At 39.3% G+C, this 22,723-nt stretch overlaps 1 protein-coding gene across 1 annotated transcript; it reads right to left on the bottom strand.

Annotated features, from left to right (window-relative positions):
* Positions 1-2,094: 2,094 nt before the first annotated feature.
* On the bottom strand, positions 2,095-22,514 carry LOC122827379 (poly(rC)-binding protein 3-like). Its single transcript, XM_044110217.1, has 13 exons — positions 22,482-22,514; positions 14,381-14,528; positions 14,264-14,287; positions 14,142-14,174; positions 13,938-14,054; positions 13,074-13,205; positions 12,715-12,843; positions 11,106-11,249; positions 9,191-9,232; positions 7,776-7,854; positions 7,211-7,269; positions 5,934-6,103; positions 2,095-5,838 (listed from the first exon to the last, which is right to left on the bottom strand). Exons 2-13 carry the CDS (start codon positions 14,453-14,455, stop codon positions 5,784-5,786), a joined length of 1,059 nt encoding a protein of 352 aa, XP_043966152.1. The 5' UTR covers positions 14,456-14,528; positions 22,482-22,514; the 3' UTR covers positions 2,095-5,783.
* Between the last annotated feature and the right edge of the window lie 209 nt (positions 22,515-22,723).

A 22,723-nucleotide genomic window follows, 5' to 3' on the forward strand; every position in this document is an offset into this window, starting at 1 on the left:
TATAAGCAAATTGAACTGAATAGATCTAAAGGGTGGGCATGTATTGTACTGTTTATCATTTATCGTAATAAGTTTCTTAAGACGTTGATTTGCTGTTGATTGGGTAAATACCAATTAATGATGTTTAAAACCCCTAAAACTCTCCATATTATTTTAGGCCCTTTTTTTTTTTGCTAATTTTTCTCAACCATTTGCTCAATAAAGGTCATCAATTAATTTAAAAATATTAAATGCAGTTAGTGTGAGCACTTCCCCCCCCCCCACACTGTTTCCACTGTGGGGTTTATTGCATATTAATGTACAGTGTTTCAGCTATTTGCGAGTTTCAGCTATTCATGAGCTGTTGTGGTCCCTAATTGCGTGATTGCTGGGAGTCCTCTGCGTAATAAATAATACATTAATACTAAATGTTAATTTAGTATCAAATTAACATTTAAGTTCAAGGACTGCCGATACTTTTATAAAAGAGCAACTCTGTTTGCGTTAAAACCTCCAAAACAACTTTTAGATCGTTGCTTTCTTTATTGCTTTGACGTCATCCGCCTGACGAAGAAGGTTGTCGGTAAGTAGCTTCTGGCGCTGATGAGTGGAAGCGTGGAGCCGCTCCAACTCCCACTCAGAGCCAACGCCAGGCCAACTTTCAAGGCGGACGTAGCAAAGCGTTTGCCTTTGGATGGCTGGAAGAAACACAGGTGATTCCTGCTAGTGTTGTTGAGAATCGGTCAGTAAGGACACACCATAGAGTCTGAGCGGAGTTAAAAATAATGAATAGTTACTTTGTGAATTGAGGTTCTTGACATTTCTGCCAAGAGGAGAGAATACAAACTCCACCGTGATCTCCTGCATTTACCAATCAATCCTGCATTGATTTTCACTTAAATGTGCTTTATATCTGTGGTTTGATGTCGGTTTAAGATTCAAAAAAAGACAAAGAGACAGTAAAAAGCAACGTACTTCAACGTACATGTGCGTCATCATTTATGACTTTGTTTTCTGCTAAGCAGCCCTCACCACTTGTCGTTCTGATTAAACCGTCGTTTTGTTTAATCGTGGAACAACAACACCAAAAAAAAAAAACACTTTCTGTGTCTTGATGAGAAAAATGTACTTTCTGTTCATTTGGAAAGGGTTTTATTTCCTTATGCGTTTAAAAAAAAAATATATCTTTTTTTCCTAAATGTCGGTCTTGTTTGTGCTAGTTCATAACAACGTAAAAGAGTATTTTTGTGTTTTTCCGTAAAAGTGTTCTGTCTTCTTCAGTTGCTGGGTTAGCACAATAAACCTCAGCTACAACTCATTTATTTGTATGAGATGAATGTAGTTTTTTTCATTATTTTACTCTAGCTTTTGTTGACGCTCCTTCTCCTCAACAAAGGCTTTCTGTTTTCTCAGTGTGAGCCATTTTGAAGAACATTTTCTTCTCTCCGAAATCATTTCCTGGGCGCGACAGCTTCTTTTCCCCTCTCCTCTCCCCGCAGCGTTTTCAGTCTCCTTCACACCATCGGCTCCCCTCTTGACATCAGTTTGCAGGGAAAATGAGAAACATTGGCCTCAATTTGCGACACATCACTACCTGTGCACCGGCAGGTTAAATTCCCAAACCTTTCACCCGAATGTTTAATAAAGAAAAAGTTGGTTTTGTCTTTTCTCCGAGGAGAATGTGTGGGCAAAATCATTAAGGGACCAAACGGCAGAAAGGACTTTCTGCAACTCATTTAAATAAAATGAAATTTAATAAAAATTCAACTGGATTATTCTGTACAGGGTAAGGTCGGTATTCAAAGATTTCAGGATAATAATAATAATCCGACTACAGGTGAGATTTTTCTCCCTTGAGGCCAAATTATGTTTATGTGATTTAAGTTGAAGTTGATTCAAATAAGCAATAACAACTCCGTTGTTGTTGTATGTGCCATTAGCATAAATATTCTTGTGATGATTTTTTTACTTGTCGAGTAACATTTTAGCTCATTAGCTTGCTGTTAGCTTGATTAGCATTTACAGCGAATTCCCTTTGCCCCTCCCCCCCAGAGAAAATCCAGTCTCAGAAGGAAAAAATTGAAACTTTATTTGATTTTTAGTCTTACCATCACTGTTAAATTAAAACCTATGTAATTACTCACAACTAATATAGATCTGCACATAGCAAATAAATCAATTGAAAATAGTTACAAAGCTCCATCACCACCCCGCCCCTCCAGCTCCAAACTGCAATACACATGAACAAAACTAACAAAAAGAATCGGATGAATCTTTTTTTTTTTTTTTTTTTCCAGCCATTACTGCCACTCTAAAAGTTGATCAAATAAAAGCATTTTCAACAGGCTACACAGCTCTTCTGTATCTACCAAGCAAATAAAGAAATAACCGATTAAATAATTGCACATTGCACCCTATTATTGCATTAGTTGCAGTTTGTTTCAAAGTTGTGGCATACTCAGGCATATACACAAATGTAAATACAATTTTCAAACACCGAGTCACACATGAATACTGATGTTATTGAACTCGCACTGCCATTACTTAGCCTTACAACTTAATAGCTATGCTTTGCAATCAGTTTCAAAATATACAACAAAACCATTTGTTTAATGCACAGTCAGCTGTGATAGAGACAGCTAATCAGTACTGATTGTTAAAGCGAACATTTCGATCGTACGCATGCACTGAAAACCGTTGTAAAAAAAAAAGCCACGTCAACCTCCAGGGTATTCTCTGTTTACGCTGTAACGCAGAAAGAATTCCCTGTCTGGTATTAGCAAACTGTCCTAAAAACATAATTTATTTTTTCTTTTTCTTTTTCTTTTGATTAGACAAATATTCCCACTTAAATACAAGAAGTTACGAGAAAAATGAAAAGAAACACAAATCCATTAAAGGCTACCACGACTACTTGATTATACATTAAAAAATAAAGAGTTATTGCAGAATAATCATTGACTGTGTATCTTTTAGTAGATTTAAACAGCATTTGGTCCATGTACGTAGTCTCAATTTGTTATCAAAACACTGAAGATCGAGAAGAAAAGTGATTTTGGAAAATAATGTTTCGAGCTGGACAGTACTTTTAGCTGTCTGGCAACGTAGCATAACTACTGCCAATGATGACAAGTAAGCCAGCTAACCAAGAGTGGCATATTGCTGTCAAGCATTTATGTTACTTTCAAAATGTATCAGTATTCACTAGAATATTAAACTTGCAAAACACAAAAGCTACACTTGGGTTTAAATGTAGACCTTTCTGGGTTTTAATCAAGCTAACATAGCTTAGCCAAAGCCAGTGCTAACTATTATGCTAGCTGGCCATTAGAGGAAAATTTTTCAAGGAGTGAAATTACTTTAGAAACATTAATGCTTAATATGATGGTAAAAGAAAACCTTTAAAACATACATTTTACAAGTTACAAGTTTTATAATTAGACTTTCCTGGCTTTAGCTCAGTCACAGCCAGAGCTAACTATTAAGCTAGCCAGCCAACAGAGACATTTTTCTGCCAAATGTTGATGTTATTTTGGAAAGTTATTAATATTAATTTTGTACATAAAATTCATAAAATGTAACAATCAGAACTTTTAATGAATTTTAATTTAGAATTTGTATAAATAAAAGTGCAACAAACTTGGAGCTCACTGCTAATTTTAACTTCTATGGTAGCCAATAAGCACTAATATTGTTTAAGAATGTTGATGACTTTTAATATGTTGTTTAATTAGTTAAAAATATTCACAAAAATCCACTACCCCTAGCAACCATTCACATTACTAAAGGAAAGTATTCATATTCAGTGTGATGCTTGATTAGTTTAAAATAAAAAGTCTTCACATAAATTCAATAGCTTATAAAACATTGAATTACAGTTTCTTGCTTTCAGACTTTATGTTGGGTAGCCTAGCATTAGTTATCCTAAAAAAAATTAGATGTAGATTAATAAATTTCAGGTCATTTAGATTCTATTTCCAGTGTAATACTAATTTAGCTGAGAGCTAACAATAGTTGATGTAGCAGGAACGGTGTCCCCAAAAAGTCGGATTTTTCCTTTTGTAGTAAATTTATGACTAGAAATAAAAGAATATTGGCGTCTGTAGGACTAAATCTACTGCAAATGCAAAGCGTTTGTGTAAGATTAGAGTTAATGTGCTTCAACAACAACATTCAAGAAGTGTTCAATGCTGAACCGAACTTAGCAGGAGCTCTAAAAGGTCACCCAAGTTGTTTAGCATCCTTAACAAGTAGCATATTCAATGGATAGTTGAATTACTTAAGTTGACCAAATATCACCTACGCCTCCTTCTCATATTAGGTACAATACAGCAAAAACAAACTTAGCTTAGCGAACAAAAAAATATGTGCATCACAACACTATAGATAAATACATGCTGGCTCAATGAAAGACCAGCAAAGCAGAAATTGTCATCCAACTTGTCCTTTACAAAAACAATTGAGTTGCGGACGTGGTTGTGACAATGAAAAGACATTCAAAACTAAAGCGTCAAATCAACTGCGTGACGATAACAAAACATGACAAGATGAACAATCATGAAAAAGAGACTGAGTGGTCACGTCCGCCCAGGCCCTGCGGGTTCCCCCCAATGAACCCCTGAACATTCCTTGGCCTCAAAAGTACCATGTGTCCAAACGTTTAAGCCTCTTCGAAGTTCGCCGAAAACCCCTAAACGTTTGGACAGCACCTGACTTTGTAGTCCAACTAATCCTCTCACACCAGAGGCAGTCCAGAGTAAAGTGTTGAGTAGTCTATTGCATGAGCGCCGCGTAGTCGACTAATGTGACAAGTCACAATAGTCCTTGTACAAAAGAAAATACATAATAAGTTAGTAAACAATCATTAAGATTTTTCGTCAGTGTTTTAAGTCACTGATTTTCACTAATTCTCATCCATGCATCTACAGTATATAGCTACGATTAATCGGAGGCGATGTCGGAAAGTCTTTCTGTCTGGGGGGGGGAGTAGGACTGGACGTGAACGGTCGAAAATGTCGCAAAAGTTTATGGAAAAGAAACAGGGTCCCAAAGATATGACAGCAACATCTCATGAAGCACAAGCACGGAGCAGGTTGGGGTTTTTTTTTCTACTCAAATACGCAACGACACAACACTGAACACATGCAGTATAATTAATATTGTAAATAGAGGAAATTAACATGAGAAGGGAGGCTGGAGGAGTGATACCATTGGCTTCAAAGGGTCATGTGATGCAGCAAAGAGTCTTGGGCAGAGATTCGACAAGAAACAGTCCAATCTTTTTTACTTTTTTTTTTTTACTTTTACTTTTGAAACTATGTAATTAAACTTGAGTCATTTAGCTACATCCCACCACACACTCTGCCGATAGCATCACTGAGCAGCTGTTTAATATACAGATTCCTACGTTCTACAAAAATCTTCAGTCGTTTGCTAATACTTTTTAAATGTTGTTCTATGACGCAGCGATGAAAGATATTTAGAAAAGCAACAGACGAAGAGAAAACCGAGAAAAATGAACACAGATTGTTCTAATAAACATTCAACATGCTTTAACAGTTCTCTAAAAAAAAACCTAATCAACAGTTTTTTGTATGTCTTTTTTTTTTTTTTTAAATCTTCGATTTAACTTGGCTTTCTGAAATATAAGCGGCCACAAAAACCTCTCTGATCTAGGGTAAACCAGAGCAGTGAGGCGGTCAGGGATTTCGGAGAGCCAGAGCCAGAGTCCGAGGGGCTTCATCAGGGTTGTCTGCGGTAGTCGGTCATTGGAAAGGGCCAAACGGAGGAGCCAGTCAGGGATCTCAGGATGTGGTCATGGATGATGGGTCATTCCACATGGCAGCCACGTCTCTGAACCTACAAGTTGGTACATGTTAGATTTTTTGTTGTTTTTATTTCCCCTTCAAAAATAAAACAATAAAGTAGAATCTTCTAACACCGAGCTCTCCGACCTTGCATTAATGAGATACTGAGCCAGGCTGATGTTGGCGGGGGTCCCTGTGATGGTGATCTGGCGCTCCGATGACCCTTCCATAGCATTAGCAATTTTGATCTGCGCCCCAGACATCTGACGGATCTCGTTGATTTTGGTTCCCTGGCGTCCGATTATGCAGCCTATTAGCTGGGAAGAAAATGGGTCAGGAATTAGGATGGCTAGAGCTTTGTAAGCCCTAACAACTTCCACATGAATACAACAATTGGCTTCTGTGACAATACTATCTTTTAAAATAAGAGTGTCCAAACATTTTGTCATTGGGACAGAATTTCCTGTATGAAAGTGCTCAAGGAACAAAGAAATAGTATAAATTTTTTGACAAAAATTACTTTTTCAATCACCTAATATCTTAAAGTAGTCAGATTTGTTTTCTCTAAAATGAGTAATATTAAAATATTTAATATTATATTTAATATTTTTTTGCATGTTTGCCTTACAAAAAAGGCTTCAAATGTTCACACTTTGGATACCTGTATTTTTAAAAACCCAATTGACGAAACAATGAGAAACCCTAATTTTCCCCCTGTTATTGTCTCTTATAATAGGGGGGAAAAATTATCCTAGAAGCGTTTCCATTATAAATGTTTATGCAATGTGTGTGATATTCTGCTAGTGTTGGTAAAAAAATTATCACAATTTTGCAATGGCAGTGTTTCCATTACATAAGAAAAATCACATGAGACTAAGGTTGTTCATGTGATAAGTCATGAAAACTTATGATGGCGGTGAATGAAAACATGAGATATATTTATGTTTCAGCCATGGCACTACCGCTCATCCTTAGCCATCAGAAGAGGCGTCGGTGTGTTAATCAGGTGTTGGAGTGACAACTTTCTTACTATTGGGAGCGGCTACGTGTCTTCTGGGTGTTTTGGGGAAATTGTGTCCGATTTTACAGAACAGCTATGAATTCACTGGTTTTGAATGACAAACTCAACATTTAATGAAGCGTGCGATGCTAGCTGTGCATTGATCAAGGAGACCAGTGTCTACAATTAAGGGCATTGCTGCTGTATGCAAACCGGTTATGATGTGACAAATTCGTCTCTATTGCAGTTTTGCAAAATACACCAATTTTGATATGAATGGAAAACCACTTCATGCTATCGCGAAAAGGATTTATCGGAAAACGAGTCTTCCTCTAAGTGAATTTATTTTCATAACTCCAATTTTATGGTCAAAGGAAACCCAGCTATTGAAATGGACTGATGCGAATTTGCACACTATACTCACATCATTGGGAATGGTGAGTTCATGAGTACTGGCCTGGTTACTGGCATCCAGACCTGCTGCTGAACACAGGAAGCAGACAAAGAAAAGGAGGAAAGCAAAAGGACAGAAAACAGTTTGGCATGTTGAGGGAACAAGTCGTGAACTCTCTTTACAGACTACTAGCAGTAACTGAAGCAGAGAAGCGTGGCTCAGGCCTAAGCAAAGCCCACATACGTCATTGCCTGAGGACCTTGAGAACAGTTATCTCAAAACAAGAATCTATTTTAGTTTGTATTATTCCACAATAATTACTAAGGGAAAACCAGACATCGAAAGAAACCTCAACATCAACAAGAGCAGACCACCAGCAGGCCATGTCAATTGCAGTGCACCACAAAGACCAATAGGAAAAAAACGACAAGAAGAACAAGAATGAAGAATATAGAGATAGGACAGATCCAGCCAAAGAAGAGAGAGAGAGTGAAAGAGAGAGAAAAAAAGGAGGAAGAGAAAGTGTTTTTCTCTACAGGTAAAAACGAGAGAAGGATTTTCGGTAAAGAGGGTCATTGTGTAGGTGGGTACGTACCGGGGAAGGCAGGGGTGGTCTGTCCGAGGGGGGTAAAGGGGGTTTGCTGCATAGCCAACTGGTGGAGCTTGCTCAACTGCTGAGGGGGGGAGGAGGAGGACAGCAGAGCTATGAGGTCATCATTAAAAACCCACTCCGGCTCGCACACAAATACACACACACAGACAGACACAGAGAGTTATATAGAGGTCTGCTGGAAATGGCACAAAAGTAAAGAAAGGAGCTGAGGAGAAGTAGAGAGGCAAAGAACAAAACTCAAAAGAGACGGAGAGCAAAGAAAATTGGAGAGAAGGAGCATTGGACTTGGCCTGATTGATTGGAGTATCCTTGGTTGTGTGAGTTGGTAGGACATTTAGTTGTTTTCTCCAGAATAGTACCCCACAAGTTACCAACCTGTTGCGGGAGCTCTCTTGTATTTCTAGCAATGTATTCTTTTTAAAGCTTTTCTACTTTGTTTTCAATTTGGAAACATTTTCCATCCTGTATTTGAGTGCTGTGCAGCGTTAAAAATACGTTTCCTTTTAGCCGCTGGCGTGATACATAGCATCCAAAACAAAGCGGTAGGATCAGGTTCTCAGTAACTCACGCAAAGGGAGATAAAATCATAAATATGTGTCAAGGGTGCATACACATCCTGTGCACGACCTGCTTTAGGCAAAGCACAGTGTTTCTCTGCTATTTGTGTAAGCCCATTGTTGAAGGAGACGGTTACAGCAGTGTTTCTCACTTCCGACGTGTTCAAAACAGCAAAATACAGATTTTATGGAAAATTAGGTTAATGGAAGTGTGGATAAAACAACGTTAGAGCCATTGTAGACAGATGTAGAAAGGAGTACATGTCTACCCAAAAAATCAGACATTTTTAGACGAATCTTAGAAACGTTTTATTTGAAAAGAAATGTTGAATTTTTTTGAGTTCGAAAAGTCCAAACTTTATTGATAAAACAAGCAACAATATAATAGCTCTGAACAGATTTATATGGGGAAAGTTGTCACTAGATTTAGTTTCACTTTGGAATATTTATAATATTATAGGTGGCATGTATGTAGTTATTATTGTTTAGTTCCAGATAGTTTTTTTTTTTTTCGTATAATCCTTGATAGAAGTGTCTTAATTTTAGTTCTAAATAAACAGAAATAGATGTATATACACATAATCAGGACTACTTTTGATTTTGATGCTGATTACTTAACATTCTCATAACCACGGGTAAATTATCAAAGTTTCCCTTCAGGCCAAGCCTCCTGAGATTTGAAGCAAAAGAGAAGGCAGGTAGCTAAGGAGCTATAGAGTCAGAAGAGAGGAAATGCACATCCATATGAAAAGTATTAATATTATTAGTTAATATTAATAGGGTGGATAGAAAAATTGACGGAGAGTGCAGTGTTGGCTGCCTCGTAGGGTTAGCACTCACGTCTGGATGAGGGATGGCGTACTGTCCTTGAATGGTGTAAGCCTGTGAACACGAAGAAAAGAACCGGTCGTTATCACGTTACTTTGACTGACCAGACACAAAAACACACTGAATTGCAAGGAGTACAAACGAACCGAAAAGCTGAAACCGATTTATATTCGTAGCCGAATGACGCAAAGTCATGCACTCTTGACTCAAATCAGTCCTGCTTCTATTCATCAGTCAGATCCAGTTGAACTCAAATCAATAAGGAACAACTCAGACAGCAGGGTGGTGACTGGGAGAGTGTGGAGAAAACCAGAGAAGGAACCCTGACAGGAGCGGGGTGATTGGTCCTGCTGGTTGTGTTGCGCTTTTAATGCCGCCGAGGTCAGAAGTGAGCTAAATTAGATTTTAAAATGTAAAGGACGCAACCGCACATACGGAAAAACTGATTTTAGAGAACAAAAGGTTCAATCTTGACCTAAAAAATGATGATTTATGTCATCAATAAATCATCAGTTATTGATGATTTATCAATAGGATTATTTACGTGATTTCTTGACTGAGATCTGACAGTTACTTAGCCAGAATGTGGCTTGCGAAAGTAAACTTATCTCTCCATGAAGTGATTTATTTTTTAGGGAATCAAATCAGAGTGGAGAAAATGAAAGTTACAAACTTTGAAGGTGTAAAAACTGCTTGGCTTTTCTTTTACTGGCTATTTACATGAGGCACATTGGAAATCGTAAGTCAGGGTTACTGAAAGTCGGGTAATAAATTGAATACAGTTTTGAGTCAAACTGTCCAGTTTGCCTCGTCTTTATTGTTCCTCATCAGATTCAAAGATCATTTTTATTTAACTTTTTTGGATGCATTTAGTGCTATTTGCTTTGTGAATCTAGCGCAGAAATAAATCATATGAAAAATGCAGTTTATTATAAGCCTGGTTGGCTTCCAGGCTCTACTTGCCCCCACACAAGGCTAAGTATTATTTATTTACATACAGCAATAACTGATATCACAGATTGGTTAAGCTAGGACTACAGGTTGGCACACTGTACTCAGTACTAATTGCAGAGTACAGAGCGGAGTTCCCACAGAGGAGGCTTGATTTGGAAAATACTGCACCAACATACAAGTCAAATATCAAAACCTTTTGGCAAGCTGCTAATACCAATAATAAGCTGTATATTAATGCCTGATTCTAAACCTTAAATAGTAGGATTCACCGTTTTTTCGGTTCTAATGCGTTGAGAATTTGTACGCCCATTGACATATATCGTACGATTGCGTAAACAAACATGGTGGTACAAATAACTTACAAATATATATTTTATCATCATCTTATTAGTGATTGGCCACTAGATTTTAGGGTGTTTTGCCCTATCTGTACACTGCAAGGGCAGACACAACCCAGAAATACCTGATCTCTTGAAAATCATTGAAGATCCTGTCCTGATCACACCCTGTTTATCAGAAAAGGTTTGTGTGACATGCAACTCATTCTACTAGCCCAATGTCATGTTTTCTTTTCTGTTGATGCTTTATTTTCAAAATTTCTTGTCAAATCTTAACATTTATTAGTATAAAAGCACAGTGGGGCAACTGGTAGCATCTCTACCATCAGGTTTGGTTCTCTGAGGGAAATCCTGAAAACGGTTGCAAAATATTTGTTTCATAAATCCAATAATCATCCCCACTAACCAAACCCAATCCGAACCCAGTGGTTTGCTGTCATCTTTTTAATCTGAAGGAAATAAGACATTTGCTGGCCATATTTATCTCAGTTTTGATTCAAGCGGCTCAGGCTGGTGGGGGACAGTAAACAGCGGTGGTGGTTTCATGCTAGTCGGGGGTGTGGGGGGAGGTGGTCAGGGAAACGGGGTAGTGAGGGTCTGGAGGAAGAGTGAGTAAAACCTGGTGCGACACTAACAGGCAGTGGCTGGTGCTGCAGTAAGAGGCTGAGGTTGGCTGTGGACGCCCCCAGTGGGTCTGCTCTTACCTGGCCACCTGAAAAAATGACAGGGGTGGAGGCAGGCTTTGGGCGGTAGGGGATGGTGGCACCTTTCGGTGGGGACTGAGGAGAGCAAAGGAGGAGAGAGTGGGGGAACGAGAGGTAGGAAGGGAGGAGATGTGGAGAAAGTGTTAGAGCAGAAGAGAAGAGAGACAGAAGTTGCATAAAGTGAGACCAGAAGGGGACGGTGCCATTGGGGGAAGACAACCTGTGACACACGAAAGTGCTCTTCACTGTGTGTTCATGCCGACATAAAATGTCTAAACTGTGGTTCAGTGCACAACTAGACCTGGATTTACCTGGAAAAACCACTTTCAACTGGATAATGACGACTCAACATACTTGCACTTTAAATATATTTCTCGGTCCGTATTCTGGAGACTTACAGTCATGTCACAAAAGTCCTAGCATCCATGGCTGGTGCCATCATGAAGGCCCAATGGAGAACTGGCTGTGCAGATAGTTAAAATTAATGGTGCAAGAAGAAGACGCAGAACTCTGACATGTGAGAACAGTGATGAAGAATAAATAGGACTGGGTAGAATGTTCTGTTTTGGTTCAGAGTGCCTAGATGCAGACTGAGGAGGAGGCAAAATACAATGGTGCTCTCTTGTCAAATCCATCGCCTGAGAAAGTTGCTATGACTGTCCTGAAAGGTGTTGAATGCAGTCTACATCAGTAATCTAAGCTGACCAAAAAGGAACATTAGAGATGCATTAATCCGATATCAATATCTGTATCGGTTGTGATTTTGAAAAAAATTCTAGACCAGTGACAACTTGCTCGATCCGTAAGGGCAGATCTGTTCAGTCTGATTCTATGCTTTGTGCTCTGAGAGATGTCATGCTTTATTACTGATTTTAAGTTGACTTTAGAAGTCCTAATTACACTTTATTAACCATTTGGAAGAAGGTTTGTTGCTCTTTACATGTTGGACAAGGTAGTCAAATTATTGTTATTGTCAGTTTCTTTGTTATTTATTTGACATCGGTTGTTGTGACTGAACAACAGTCACAAAGTTGTTTCTACATATTTTACCAAGCCTGTGGCAATATTGGTGTATTTAAGTGTGTTGTACTGGTGCACAATTGTCAAATGAATTTGTAATTCTGTACATTTATGTCTGTGTTTTAAAAAAAGAAACATTTCAAGTCAGCACTGTTTGTCTGTATCTGGTCGGTAGAGGCCGATACCAAACCTCAGATATCGACATCAGTATCGAAAGTGAAAAACGTTGAATCGGTGCAACTCTTTTAGAAATACAGAGATTTATTTTAATGCACTAATTTAGTTTAGATATAGAAGCTAATTTATTTTACACATAGAAATGTTACAGTAACATTTCATTAGTGGTCTGGAGGAGAACAGCCTTCATCCCTAGTTGCTCTGGTTACTCTCATTGGTCAGTAGGGAGTTCTACAGACGTTGAACTTTTTGATGCTACAGATTTCGTGCTTTCCTCCATGTTGGGTTTTGTGAGTGAAGACTTTAAGTGTGTGTGTCCCTCCCTTTCCCTTCCCCACTGTACCTCCAGCATCACCACACATATCTGTTTGACACACTGGATGATGGCTTCCGGCGCCCCGGAGATGGTCACCGCTCTCTCTGTGGAGTTGGGCAGCATGTCGCCTGCCACCTGGACCTGAGCTCCCGTCGACTAGTGCAAACATAAAACCACAACGTGACCTTTTAGTCGTCTTCAAATATATTCACAGGGAGAGCGTTATGGCAGAAGAGGTTTCACAATCACGCTTTTGGGATTATGCAGAGGAAAGAGGTTAAAAGGGAATTATTTGATTTCCATTAATCCTGGATTTGGAGAACATATATGGAAATCTTTTCATTATTGCATATGGATATGATGTAGGTAACAAAAGTTCTGCTTGCCTCTCTCATTTCTTTGATTTTGGAGCCGCCTTTGCCGATCAGGGAGCCGCACTGGCTGGCAGGAACGACGAGCCTCAGGGTTACTGGAGGCTTACTGGTGGCCGGACTGTTACTCATGGAGTTGATTATGTCCTGAACGGGAAGCGAGGACACGCCATGTTTTACTAAGAAGTTCTTCTCTTTTTCACATATAAAGCATATTTGGCAATATAAGACATAACCTTTAAACTTTTTAAACTTTTACAAATTTAAATCAAAGGTGGTTTTGATTCATGTTGTTAATGGAAACACAGTTGGTGCCCATTTGGAAGGCCAACATATGCCGAAGTTTTAACTTCCTGGCTTGAATATTCCCGAATGATGTAATTCGGCAGTAGATGTAATCCATCTACTGCCGCCCAAATCTGACTAATTAACTGGTTCAAAGCAACGGTTCAGTTCAGAAATCTCCTCTTGTTTGTCTTTGTCTGCAGGAACTATTTCCTGCAAAGATTAAGCGATCTGTTGGCAGGTCGGTCCATCTGCAGCGTAAACAGTCTTGGACGGCGATTGAACAGCCAAATGAAAACACGGTACTGGCCCACTTTCAGAGGGTGCTGCAAGGTGAGATCAGCACATTTCTGTCCTACATAAGACAACCGAGCCTGCTTTGCATTCAGGGTGGCAATGAGCCAGCAGAGGCGCTCAGAAAAAGATCTAGCTTTTTTTTTTTTTTTTTTTTTTTGATAGGTTTGCATACATATTTACAGTAACATAAAGCATAATCAGTGCATCCTATTGCAAATCAGACTTTGTATATACTGATCGCTGGTCAATAATTATGTGCATAACGGATCTAATTGCGAATCCAACTGAAAGCTTTACCTCCTCAAACTTGTAGGCAATCATGGCGAATGCCTTAAAAATGGCGTCTGTCGGCCCGGTGATGGTCACTATCCGCTCTGGACAGTTCCCTTCTGAGATGTTGATGCGGGCGCCACTCTGTACGAAAAAGGAAAGTTGAAAATGTGCAGTGCCATCCTAATAATATACCAATAGACTGATGGACGCTCTGAGAAAAGGTCTTACGTCTTCGCGCATTTTCTTCACAGTCTCTCCTTTCTGAGAAGCAGATTAAACAGCAGTTAGATGTTTGCAGTGAGACAACATCCCATTTGGAAAGCTCTAGTTGTTGTGCTTGTGATAAATACCTTTCCTATGATGCTTCCCACCTCCTGCAGGAGAAGAAGGACAAACAGGTTTAATCTCAACTTGCTGCTAAAGATCAACCTTGAAGACAGAGGATTTGCAGGAATGGCCGTTCGTACCTTTCCGTGCATCAGCAGCCTGATGGTGAGGGTCACGTTTAGGCCACCTTCTGACTGAACTTTGATGGGCTCCATGTCGGGGTTGGAAGTGAAAGGAAGGGGTGTGGTCTCGTGAGAGAGGAGGTAGTGGAGTCGGCTGACCGGTCAGCTGCTGGGCGAGAAAAAAGAAAACAGAGATCTAAGGTGGTTGAAGACGTGTTTGCGTATTTGGCAATAAATCTTTTACGTCACTGTGGACCTAAAATATCCAACACGACCTGAGCCCATTGACATTGTGTTTGAGCCCAATCCAAACCCGAATGATTAACTCTAACTAGGGGTCCGAGCCCATCATTTTAAACTGTTACCAATTTAACCATGCCACAGTTCTAAGAGGGGATCCAGTTGCTTCAGGAACTGCTGGTCTAACGGCACTCCCCCATCAATTTATCCGTTGTCTGACTGTGACATCTGCCGCGCTCTTACTGAACGTCATGCTAAGATTGCGAGAAGTCCAGACCTCCGACTGCTCACTCCTCTGGGTTAGTAGTGTCGCCCAAGGCTATAATTTTGATCTGACCTGGTCCGAATTTCAGGTCGGGCTTCGACTATAGATCTAAACATCACTGTGGAGGGATCTTGGGCCACTCTTCTTTGGAATGTTGTTTTGATCCAGCATCCTGAAATGGATTTAAATCAATCGGATTTTAATCCAGAATTTGACTGGGCCACTCCAAAACTTGTATTTAGTTTTTAGAGCCATTCGGAGGTGGACTGGCCAGTGTGCTTTTGGCTCCCAGTCCCGACTCTAGAACTGATGATCAGACATTCTTCTCTGGACAGTAGATGTGGTGGCATTAATTAAGTCAACACCAATCTTAGCTAAGGCAGTGAGGCCTGCATGGCTATGGATATCGTTATGAGTTCTTTTGTGATCTCCTGGATGTGTTGTCAATGTGCGATTGGAGTTATTTTGGTTGAACGCATTCCTATGTTTTCTATGTTTGTGGATAATGGATTTCTAAAGCTTTACAAATGGCTTCGTGATCCTTCCCCGACCGATGTAAATGACTTTGCTTCCTCATCCGTTGTTTAATTTCTTTACATCAGGGCATGATGTAAAGAAATCAATCCTTACATGTCCTCAGGTTTTTTTTGGTTATTAGGTGGGTGTGGCTCGTGTCGCTGAAACAAGAAAAAAAGATTCAAGAATGGGGGCTACCCCTTTTCCAGCTTAGCTTTGCTTTTGCTCAAATCATCTTTTGCTGATATTGAAATTTGATTCATGACCAAAATGCAAAACCCTTTATTTTTATTTTTTATTTTTTTTTACTGCACTGGTTTAATTTGCCTTTTGGCACAATCAAACGTAAGACAACATCATCAGCTCAAGGTGGGAGGCTTGAATTTTACACTTTCTACTGTTATATTACTTTCCCCCCCCCTTGCCTAGGAATGTGTGCTGCTGTTTGTTATGAGACTTATTCAAGATGATTATGAACTACTGTGTAACAATGAAAATCATATTTTTTATCAAATCTGGATTATCTCTAATTCTGCCTGACAGCTGATGTCATGACTCAGACTTTAGGATTCACAATTATCAGAGCAAACACTAGAGGGCGCCTCAGCCCGCAACCTGACTCGAAAAAGAATGGACGTGAATGTTCACATGAGGTCTTCTGCGGGGTTTTTAATCTGCAGCCGGATTCTCTGACAGAATTCCCAAACACCGCAGCGCGGATTGAAAGCACGGCTCGGCTTTTGTTTAATCAGGATGACGTTCCTCCAAACATTAGGAGAGAGAGTCATTGGTAAGCCGAAAGCTTCGAATCCAGAAGTTTTTTTTTCTGTTTTGTTTTTTAAAAAAAAAAATTTTTTTTCACTAAACAATCAAAGAATAAAATGATGATTTGTGGGATGATTCGTGTTAAAACACAAATTTGCCATCTGCTGCTTTATTAGGTCCTTAGTTTCAGCGCGAGCGGAAAAGCTCCTGCATCGGCTGACCTTGACCGAACAGACAAAGTCGCTGTCAATCCCAGGCTCTGTTGCCATGTGGAAACTGAAATAAGTCCATTTCTCTCCTATGTGTGTCTGAGAACTCTTACATGACGACGTGAAGCTGAGAGCTGATAAAAACACACGCGTGTCATAAAAAGTATTTCCGTTTTTATCATTCAGACACAGGATCACCACTTAATTTCAGTGTCGTCCAGAAGAAACGGAGTGAAAAGCGTGAGCCTCTTTATGCCTTTATATTTTTATATATTTTTGAATAATGACAAAAGTTTATTACTTCTATGTTTTTTTCCTGTCTTTGACAATTCTGCACTTTCTATGGAGAGCGAAGAGTGCCAAAGTCCAATAAATAAATAACTTGAGAAATAGTTATGTAAATCTGTAATTAATTGTTTTACATGTCATAAATTACATAAATCATGTATTAAATATGGAATTATATGTATGTGCCGCAATAAAACATATTGATTTCATTTTAAAAACTAGATATAATCATTTCATGATTTGAATAAATGATTGTATGTTCCTGGGCTGAGGCATGTCATGAATTAATTTAAACTGTCAACTTCATTCTTGGGGTGGGCGGGATTAGGGCAGCTAGTTTAGAGATCTTGACGCCTGATTGGCTGCTTCAAACAGGAAGTCTTCCACGTTTCCTATCAATATCTTCCCTGGAAAGCGCAGGAATAGCTTTGATAACATAATTAAATTGTTGTGTTTTATTTACCACAAAATCTGGGTGAGCAACTCCAGCCTCCAGATCTCTAGATTGGTGTAAAATATCTCTAACAAGTTCCAGAGAGAGCGCTAGCTGTGTTAGCTAGCGGGCGGGGCTAATGTTGACGCTGTCTGAAGTCTAGGACAGCTTCCTCCAGGCTAAACGACACCAATTATGGGACAAACTCCTGTCATCATCACCCTCAAACTTAATAAAAAAAAAAAAATTCTTATTTAAATCATTATTTTATAGGTTGTTTATTTTAATTTGGCATTCATTGCTCTCTGTACTTTTTGACCATTATTACAAATCATATAATATTAATATCGTTTTCCTTTTGAAATTCTCACTGCAGACATACAAGTAGACACCTTTTCTCCATTGGTTTTTATGTCTCGGCTAAATTAAGACTTCACTTGTTTTTATAAAGATGTTTGGACATCTTTATGTGAATTTATTGACGACATTCGGATGTCACTGGAGGTCATCGCGTAGATTTTTTTCTATCACTGTTCACGTCGATACACACCTACAGATGAACTTATTGCCCATCTGTCTAATACATATTTTCACTTTTTATTTATCATTCCCTTTATGCCGTCAGCGGCACTTTTTCCTGTAGATTTTCCACAACGGAGAAATACAGTTTCACCCTTTACTTTTCGGGCCTCTATCACAAGATTTCTTCATCCGGTCGTCTTTCTAACCACATTTAGGGATTGTTTAAAAAAAAAAAAAAAATAAAAAACAACGAAAAAAACCCCATATTTATTTTAATTCTAAAGAAAATGACTATTTACACATCACCAGATGTCTTTTGAGTATAAATAAATGTCTTCATCTTTTATTTTTCATCCACTTTACACACAAATAGAAAATGTTTGAAAAACTAAAACAAAAAGATGCGACTGAAATTCATAAATGAACTGGCTAACTTCAAATAATATTCAAACATATATTACGAAAAGGAAAAGAAAGATCTCTTGTCTGAAATTTGTTTCAGATTCAGTGCAGAGAACGTTTAACGCATATAATACGGTAAAATTTGTTTTTCATACGGGCTTGAATCTTATTAGCATCAACAACATGAAAAGTGTGAAAACATTTCCGATGTTAAACATCGACAGATCCAAACAAGCCTCTTGATTTTGGTTTTTATATTAGCCTATCTCACCACCATCAGTTCAGATTCCTCTACAACACACAGTGCTTATACATTCCCTGTAATCCCTGACATGTATCAAAATGAAAATATATATATATATTTTGTTTGCAGCGCTCTTCTGACTGTAAATGTATCCCAATCTGCGCCGGATGCCGGTTTTAGAGGTTCGGGAGATGAGCGGCAGGGATTCGGCCGCCAGCTGTCCCCTCCCAATCTCCCAGAAGAGACCAGATTACATAAAAAGCCTTAATCCGGGTTTAAGACCCGAGCCAGCGGTGCAGGTCCTCTCCAGGGGCAGGAGGGAGGGATGGACGGAGGAATAAAAAAAAAAGAAAAACACAGATTTATGCTGGGATTAAATCAATGGTTTCATCTTGGAGACAAGATGGTGCCTAAAGGTTGAAATGTATTTCTAAAACCCTGACGGAGGAAAATGAACAAAAAAAATATAAATAAATCTCCAATTAAGACTCAAACTCAGCAGTTAATCTAAGTCAGCTAAAAAAAAAAAAAAAAGTCTGTCGGGTCCCAAAGATGGCAGGAGCTGCATTTCAATAGTTTCATTCTGCGCATGCATCCTAAAAGAATGAGGTCAAGGGCCTGTGAATCACCGACGCCAAAAAGCTTGCAGCATTTTACCTCTTTTTTTTTTTTTGTCTTTTTTTTTTTTATACTGCGTGGAAAAAAACCCAAAAAATCATGAAACTGGATTTGACCGGGCTTCTCTGGGAAGTCGTTAAAAGCGAAAACGCAGACAGGGCCGTGGCGGGGAATTTTTCCTGACATCTGACAGGGAAAGTGGGTCATGCTCAGCGCTGCTAGCCTCCTCCTCCTCCTCTTCGATGGCGGCTATTGAATTAATCACGCTTTACGCTTGGCTGGGCAACGCCGCGCACAAAATGGCTCCCTCCTCCTCCTCCGCCTCTGCCGCTGAAAAGGCTCGAGCGTCGCTCTTGAAGAGCCCGAATCACTAAACTCCGCCATCCCTTGACCTCTTTCCTCTTTAGTTTCTGCCAACAGAGTGGAGTTGCTCAATCTATACAGAACCGTCAGAGTGTGAATGATGGAAAGTTGCTGCAAACGGTGGCGAGAACAAGGAAGGAGGATGTTTGTTCCTCCTTCCTTGTCCAATAGATGGACAAGGAACTTTACTTTGAACTTCTAAAGAAGAGTCTAAAGTGTATGAATAGCGAAAGTGGCTCATGTTTTTCAAGTCGTTCTTTCATTCAAATGCAGTCACAACATCTTATTATTTAAGATCCTGATTTCATACAGAACTCAGATTCTCGGTCCTTTTTGCAGTTTCTGCATGCAAATCAAAGATATTATCACTAAAGCGATACCTGTTATTAGGCCTGTAACAATAAATCGTCCCAGAACCTATTGCGATAAACGATAATATTGTTGTTTTGAGACCATTTTCAAGTAACACAATAGTGATAATTCAAGAACACATTCTCAAGGATCCATAATCTTTAAATTGTAATGAACATTTAAACACTGGATCTGGAAGACATTTGAAATATCCAAAATAAAGAAAGAAAACAACAGAAACAACAAATGACAGGAATTGTGAAATCTCTGTCAACAAAATTATCTTTTAAGAAAAAAGGGATAGTTGAGACCAAAAACTGACTTTTATTAATCAGTTTTTCGAAAAAGAAACAAAAATGAGAAAAAGCAATAAATCAAGCCAATGAAAATTATTGACTTTCTTTTAGTTTATCATGCGATTAACTAATTTATTATTTAACGTGACAGGAATTCCTCTTACTGTTTATAACGTAGATTAGTGCATTCAGGAGATGCTGTTTTTACACATAAAGTCAGTCTCGGTGTTCTGTTTGTACATGTACAACAAAATCAAAGCAAATTCAAAATTTTGTTGGTTACTGCACATCTTTTCACTCGATTTGAAGGAAATATCAAACTATTGTTCAGTAAATGGAGATACTGAGGCCAGTTAATAAGGATCCAGACTGGGAGAGAAACAGATGTAAAATCTAGTGAGGAACATCGATAAAATTCTTCAACCCAGATAAAAGCATCTATCATATGGTTAGTCTTGAGTAATATAATGCAAGTTTTGTCAATCCGAAACAACAGCCTTAAAGCATTTTCATAATTAAGGCAAGTTAAATCTTGAAATCTCGAGATTTCAGGCTTTCATACCTTAAAAATTTGCGTATTGGAGGTGTACGGCATCATTTTTGTTGGTTTTTGCCTTTCAATTAAATGTGAGCCACAAGGTTGCATCGTTTTTCTAGAGACGCACCGATCTGTTACTAATATGGGTATCGCCCCGATATTCTCGAAATTCTAGACTGGGTATCGGTGACAATATGTCCAATCCATAAGGATAGATCTATTCAGTCTAATTGTATGATTTGTGCTCTGAACGAAGTCGTGCCTTATTATTGGTTTTACATTATATTCAGAATTGCTAGTTTCACCTTCTGGACCATTTGAAAGATTTGTTTCAGTTTTGACCAAGATAGTCAACCTATTGATTTTGTCAATTTTCAGATTCTTTATCAATTATTTTACATTATACGTTATACTGCTAATCGCACTGACAACAAATTAAAATTGTCTTTACTTGTTCGTAGCTTGTTAAGCTATTGGTGTATTAAGGTGTACCTGATAACTCCTTACCAGTGTAAGGAGTTATCAGGTACTTTTCTTCAACCTCAGACATCTGGATGGGTATTGGAAGTGAGAAAAAGTGGATAGGTGCATCCCTACTTTAGTTCTCCGAAAGAAATGCTTGGAACGGTAGCAGATTTACATCCGCCGAATTAACACAAGCAAAGTTAGACGTCTGTGTCCATCATCATTTAACCGATTCTGGGACTTATTTGTGCTCCAATTAGAGGTGAACAAAAGGGAAATTAGCAAGAATGTAGGGCAATAGAGGGGGACCGCAGAGGGTGACCTCTTTGAGCCATATGCTCTGTATCACAGGAGATTCTCACTTTGGGGTGTGTGTGGGGGGGGAGGGGGGGGGGATGTGAGAAAAACCTCTCAGAGTTCAAAGTTTGGAGCAGGAGGGGATGAATAATTACTCTACTGTCAGAGAAGGGAACTGATCAAGTAGATATGAGGAGTTGAGTTCGTCTTCGCTTTCCTGGTATATGAGCAGCTCTCGTCTCGTCTGGCTTTTGTTTTATGCGGCGCGGGGGAGGGTCGAAGGCAGGGGGGCGTCCGCCCAGTCGGCCTTCCTATGCGCCGCTATGACAGTCTTCTCAAGAGCTGTCAGTCCGCATCAGCAGACCAGCATCCTGACATCTCAATCTAAATCACAATCAAGCAGCAACAACCAACATGTCCGCCGACCACAGAGAGGCTCCAGCTCTAGCTCACGCGCTTCTAGCATGCAGAGGAAAAGCCATCGGAACAGCGGCACACCATGTTGCGCCCCGAAGAGCAGCACCAAGTCGGCCATTTTAGATTTGCCACAGTGTGTAATGTGAGATCACTGGTTGTCACAAAGTCATGGCTTCTATACACCAAGCTTCCCCCGAGCGTTGATCCGGAACGAGGCAAGAATGTCCCCATTTCCTTTTCCTGCTGCCCTTTCTTTTTCACATTTTAGCTTTGTCGCCTTGCAGACGTTATATTTGATTTCAACAAAATGACACATGACATTTATCTTTTTGGATGACTACCCTACAATAAGACGAGCCGTGACGCTAGCGTCCACATGGAGGTAATCAGAATAACAACCTCATCCATTGTGTGTCAGCAAATCCTTTCTATATCTAATGCAGCTAATTGCCAAACAATGAAATCGCTCGTGCTTGAAGCAGTTAAACGATGTCGGCCGCCAGATGTCTGAAGCAAAAATTGATTGACTGCAAACCACAGTGTTCTTTAGGGAAAACCAGAAAGATTCCCACCCAGCATGAATTCATGATGTTGGAGTTTGCCAATGAAAGCATTTAAAATGAATGGGTTTGAAAAAGAAGTCAGTGGGTAAGTTAGTAAGTCAATTAATCATTGATGGCTTCCCCACATCCTCACCAAGAATCTAGAAATTCAAGTTTTCCAGAATTCAAAGCCTCTGCAACTCCGACAACCAAAGCAAGAACTTCAAACATTTCTCTCTGAAAACTTTTAACAAGTCTTACATTTAAATGTTGGCTTTCCAACTAAAACATTGTTCTAAAACAACTACAAAATAGAGGCCGTATCAGGAGTAGAAAAAGAGAGTTTACCTTTTCGCGGTGCAGGATACAGTAGCTGACGACCACTATCGCCGTTGAAGGATTAAAAATCGCAAAGGGAAGATGATTTCTCCACCCCCACCACCCCACGCACCTCTCTCTTCCTTTGATCGGAAAAAACACTGCCACCCTATTGGCCAGTCAAGCCGGGGGGTGGGGGGTCACGTGAGCGACCCAATCGACACGTGACGCTTCTCGAATTTATATGACGAAACCGACTTGCATACTCGTTG

The sequence above is a fragment of the Gambusia affinis genome, linkage group LG24 (genome assembly GCF_019740435.1).
Source record: "Gambusia affinis linkage group LG24, SWU_Gaff_1.0, whole genome shotgun sequence".
Lineage (NCBI taxonomy): Eukaryota > Metazoa > Chordata > Actinopteri > Cyprinodontiformes > Poeciliidae > Gambusia > Gambusia affinis.